At 61.1% G+C, this 4,907-nt stretch overlaps 2 protein-coding genes across 2 annotated transcripts in view; both read right to left on the bottom strand.

Moving 5' to 3' along the window:
- The window catches only part of PLEC (plectin), a 56,994-nt gene extending 55,306 nt beyond the window's left edge, over positions 1–1,688 (bottom strand). The window contains exon 1 of the mRNA XM_023508338.1: positions 1,496–1,688. Coding sequence (XP_023364106.1) covers positions 1,496–1,688 — 193 coding nt within the window. The remainder of the gene's footprint in view (positions 1–1,495) is intronic.
- Positions 1,689–3,387: 1,699 nt separating this feature from the next.
- Positions 3,388–4,907, bottom strand: part of PARP10 (poly(ADP-ribose) polymerase family member 10) — an 8,229-nt gene continuing 6,709 nt past the window's right edge. Inside the window, 3 exon segments of the mRNA XM_012813085.2 lie at positions 3,388–3,804; positions 3,806–3,969; positions 4,050–4,224. Coding sequence (XP_012668539.2) covers positions 3,403–3,804; positions 3,806–3,969; positions 4,050–4,224 — 741 coding nt within the window. The 3' untranslated portion in view covers positions 3,388–3,402.

The raw sequence follows: 4,907 nt of genomic DNA, 5'->3' as shown, positions 1-4,907 counted from the left end.
GGTGGGTGTCTGTAGTCCCAGCTACTTGGGAAGCTGAGGCAAGAGAAGCACTTGAGCCCAAGAGTTTGAGGTTGCTGGGAGCTGTGATGCCATGGCGCTCACACCAAGGGCGACAAAGTCTCCAAAAAAAAAAAATGAATAAAAAAAATAAAATGAAAAACAACAAAAGAATTATTTCCCACCCATTAGATTGGCAAAACTCCTTATCCCAGTGACAGCAAATGTCTTCCTTTGGGCCCTGGCAATACCTCTCTAACCTCAAATGCTGAGGGGCCCTGTGACCAGGAGTCCCACTTTTAGGAACTGATCCTATGAAGAACATAGCACACCACTCTGCCAATGCCCCCTACATCTTTAAAGGTGATGCTGAAGAAGACTGGGGTGAGAAAGGACATTCATGATTGTGATTCCCTTTCAAAAGGAAAAAGATGACCTCATTCCTTAAAATTGGTAGGTGACATGAAGAGCCCAGAAGGGCTCACCCTATGACACTGGGTGCAGGGCAGCAGCAGCTTTCCCTACACTCTTTTCTGCAGCTCTCCATTTCTATAAGCCTCGTATTCCCACCAACAGAGTTCCTCAAGCTCAGCAGCTGCCCTCCCAGACAGCTCCTGACAAGTCCACCCTCCCAGTTCCTGCAGGGCTCCCCTCATTCTCTAAAGGTACTAGCAAATATTCTAACACCTGAACCTAGAGATCCTCCACTGGTTCCCCCTTTATGGGTACATCTTGCCCTGTGGCCCTAGCCCTAGGTCACCTACTCCTACAAAGGCGGGCCACCCTCCAGCTGCCTACCCCTCCCCCAGCGCCTCTTGCCAGGCCTTCCCAACCCTTGTCCCCACTCTGGCAGCTACCGGAGGGCAAAACTAAACCCTGGCTCAGGGAGAGGCTGGGGCTCTGGACAACCAGGCACCCCAATCCTGTCTCGCTCCTATACATTCACACCTACCCTCTTTGGTGGCAGCCAAGAGTAGGGGCCTGTTGGGATGAAGCCCAAGAAAGTTATTGTGGCAGCTGGGCTCTGAGCCCTTGTCAAGAAGCCAGTGATGGTGGTGCCTGTAGCTCAAGCAGCTAAGGCGCCAGCCACATACACCAGAGCTGGCAGGTTCACATCCAGCCCCCAGGCCTGCCAAACAACAATGATAGCTACAACCAAAAAATGGCCAGGCATTGTGGCAGGCACCTGTAGTCCCAGCTGCATGGGAGGCTGAGGCAAGAGAATAGCTTGAGCCCAGGAGTTTGAGGTTGCTGTGAGTTGTGATGCCACAGTACTCTACCCAGGGCGACAGCTTGAGGCTCTGTCTCAAAAAAAAAAAGCTGCTTCAAGGAACCCAACTTCAGGCCGCTGCAGCTCCCCAGGGTGACCAAAAGGTGGCACTGCGCTGCCGGCCTCCCGCAGATCCTGTAGGCTTCTCACCTGCCTGCAGCACACTGCAGGTGCCCAAACAACATGATGTGCTTGAAGAGTTGGACACACTAGGCCCTCTGGTGTTACCTGCGATGCGAATAACTGCGCGCTCAGCAGGATCCAGGACGCTCCCGTTGCTCCCGGAGCCACCCCCGCTTCGACGGCTCCGCTGTGTTTTCCCGAGGTTCCAGGGCAGGGTGTCCCCAGGGCTGGGCGAGCCACTGCTGCCATTAGAGACATCTTCAGCCACTGCTTGCACCTCGGAGTCCTCACCTGACATGCCTCCTGAAGGAGAAGAAAGGGTCACAACTCTGCCCCGTGAGGTCCCCCTGTGCACTGACCCACCCCCTTCCTCACCTAGACACTGACCCTATCTCGTCCACTCTATCACCTGGACACTAACACCCACAGTCCGCCTACACCCTGCCTTATTTACATAAAGACTCTAGGCTCTCAGCCCAGATGCTGACAACCCTCTCTCCTCCAGCACACCCCTCAGATACCCACACTATGACACCTCCCCAAACACAAACCTCGGCTCTCTCGTCTCTCACCAAGACAGTGCCTGCTCTTGCCACTTCATCCCCAAACACTGACGGCCACTCTTAGTCACCCAAACCCCAACCCCTCTACCCTGCCACCAGGGGTTCACCCCATCACCAGACACTGACTCCTCTCTCCACTCTGTCAATGGGAGCGGGGTAATTACCTTCACCCAAACACTAGCCTCCCCTCCCTCCGTCCCAAATCTGGGCTCCCTCTCTAATTCTCGAAGCAGCAGGCAAGAGAGCCCATCAACAAACACTGACCATCGCCCTTCCCCTAAGACATAAGGGAAGGACCCCAGTCCCAAACCCCGACACTGACCCCTCCGTCTCGGTCTCTAGGACTCCCCATTAACAACCCCTCCCGCACCTCAGCCCCGCGCTGCCCCACCGCAGACTCTGCAGTGACAGCCTATAAATAGCTGAAGCCGCAGCGGCGTGGGCCGCAGGAGCTCGGCTGCGGCAGGGCCAGGAGGGAGCCTGGGCCCTGCTCCTGCAGCCCACCCTGTGCCGAGTGTTTTCCCTCAGGGAGGGCGCAGCCAGAGCGCGCGCAAACCCACGGGTGCACACTCCTCAGCTCCCAGTCCCCACAAGCACTGGCGTGTGGGAGGTGAATGGGGCTCTGTCTTGGCGGGGGTGGGCTGGCGTGGGGGGGCACAATGTGGGCTCTGTGCCTCCGCCCTCAGGCCAAGAGCTGAGGAGACAGCGGGCACCAAGCAGGGGGACAGCCGCCCCGCCCCCCACCAGCTCCTCCTCTGGCCGCCTTTGCCCCAGCCCCCAGACCGCAGAGCCGAGGCCAGCCGCGCCTCCCCAACCACCTTTCCTGCCCACACCCGGGGCACCGCCCGATCTGTTCCGCAGTCTTGGTCGCGCAGGGAGGGCGACGTCGGCTGCAGCGCAGACCCTAGTTCCGGGTCGCCTGAGGCCGGAGTCCCCACCCGACTCGGCAGCTCCCGCACGCTGCACATCTCTTCGTCCCAACCCCGCTCTTACGTGCCTGGTGGCTTGGCTCGTCTCAAATCCGCGGCGCAGCCAGACTGCTGGGACCCAGGAGCCGCAGGGGCGCCGCAGGCGGGGCGAGCCCGAGCCCCGCCCCGACCCAGCCCCAGCTGAGAGCCGCGCTGCGGGGGCCCCGCCGACAGTCAGTGAGCAATGCCCAGGAGACCCGGGCGCCTGCGGCGTGACTCGGCTAGCGCAGACCCCCGCGAGCACGCGGGCTCAACCTGCTCCTCGCGCTCACTGGGCGGGCCGGTAGGCAAGGAGACGTTGGGGCGAGCGTGCGTGACACCAGGACAACGTGTAGGCGCACCGCGCGAGTGCGCGCGCGGCCCCGCCCTGCAGCCTGGCGCCCTGGCTGACGCTCCCGCCCCTGTCACGAAAAGGTGCCGCACTGCCCAGGCAGAGGTCTCTCTCCGAGCCGCAGAGGCCCCCAGCTGACTTCACCTACGTTTATTCAAACAACAGAGCCGCACTCCGAGACGGGCGGTGGTGGCCGGGTCTTGGGCTCTGCTGACCCCTGGTGGTTGGGTCAACCAGGCAGGGACCGCCCCGGCCCTCCTTGTTCGTTGCCACTGCCTGGTCCTTCACCACCACCACCCCCCCCAACCTGCGCAGCAGGAGGCAGGGTCGTCCTCCCAGGAAGGAGGACACCAGAGGGCGGCCTCTTCGGTCAGGTGGCTGGGGAGTGGCCCAAGGGGCCCAAGGAGTCCTCTGGGGAAGCCCGGGGCGTGTTCTCGCAGGTGATGAGGTGGGTGGGCAGCGCCTGGGTGTCGTGAAAGATGACGAAGATGCTGGGCTGGCCAAGGCAGTCCACCGCGCTGTCGTAGCGAAGTAGGGCGTGGCCGGAGGGCCTCAGCGGGGGCGCCCTCAGACCGCGGCGGCCCTGCGCGTAGTCGCCGGTCAGCACCCGTGCCACAAACACCGCCTTGTGGCCTTCGGCGTTGGGTGGCGAGTATCGGTCCTGCACCGACAAGGAGGCGCGCTTCGCGAAGTAAACACCCTGCCCGTAGAGCGTGCCTGGGAGGCGGGACAGGAGGAGGTCAGGGCTGTCGGGCTGGACAGAGGCCCCCGCCCCCTCCTGTCTGGACAGGCCTCACCGTTGCGGCCACAGAAGCTGCGGTTGAAGCCGTGTGCGCAGATGTCGGGCACCGCGGCCACCGTCGTGCCGTGGTACAGGACCTGCTCCACCGGGCGCCGGGCACAGCGCTGCAGCAGGCGCTCCCGGTGCAGCTCGTACTGCCGCTGCAGCAGCCGGTGCGACACACGCTCCACCTGCCCGGGGATGCGTTCAGGGACTGGCTGTTCAGAGAACAGCCCTGTGCCCCTGGGCTGACCCAAAGCAGAGGTGAGCCCTCCAAGCTGGAGCCCTTTCTCTGGTGGAGTTAAGGGTTTAGGAGAGATTTGGCAGCTCCCGTCATGCTCTGCCCAGCATTTCCGTGGGGCAAGTGACATTAGCGGGGTGCAACAAAGGCCTGCAGGTGGGCAGACAACCCTACCCCCAGCCAGGCCTCTGCAGAGAAAGCTGGGCCAGGTGCCTACACTGCCCACAAGACTTTACTCCCAATACAGGAGACGGGCCCAGACCTGCTTTCTGACTTAGGTGGGAGAAAAGGCCTCAGGTCACCCACCTGACAATCAGCCCCGGGCAAAGCTTCTAAAGAAAGTCTAGTCATTTTGGAGGGCTGCAAAAGAATATCTGTTAAACAAGACTAGCTCCTATAAAAAAGAAATGGTCTGGCTTGGCGCCTGTGGCTCAAGTGGCTAAGGCGCCAGCCACATAGACCTAAGGTGGCAGGTTCGAATCCAACCCGGACCCGCCAAACAACAATGACGGCTGCAACCAAAAAATAGCCGGGCGTTGTGGCGAGCGCCTGTGGTCCCAGCTACTTGGGAGGCTGAGGCAGGAGACTCGCTTGAGCCCAGGAGTTGGAGGTTGCTGTGAGCAGTGAAGCCAC

The sequence above is a fragment of the Otolemur garnettii genome, unplaced genomic scaffold, assembly GCF_000181295.1.
Source record: "Otolemur garnettii isolate 467f Iridium unplaced genomic scaffold, OtoGar3 scaffold00245, whole genome shotgun sequence".
Taxonomy (NCBI): Eukaryota; Metazoa; Chordata; class Mammalia; order Primates; family Galagidae; genus Otolemur; species Otolemur garnettii.
The sequence above is the reverse complement of the archived record's forward strand: the minus strand, read 5'-3'. Positions and strand labels throughout refer to the sequence as shown.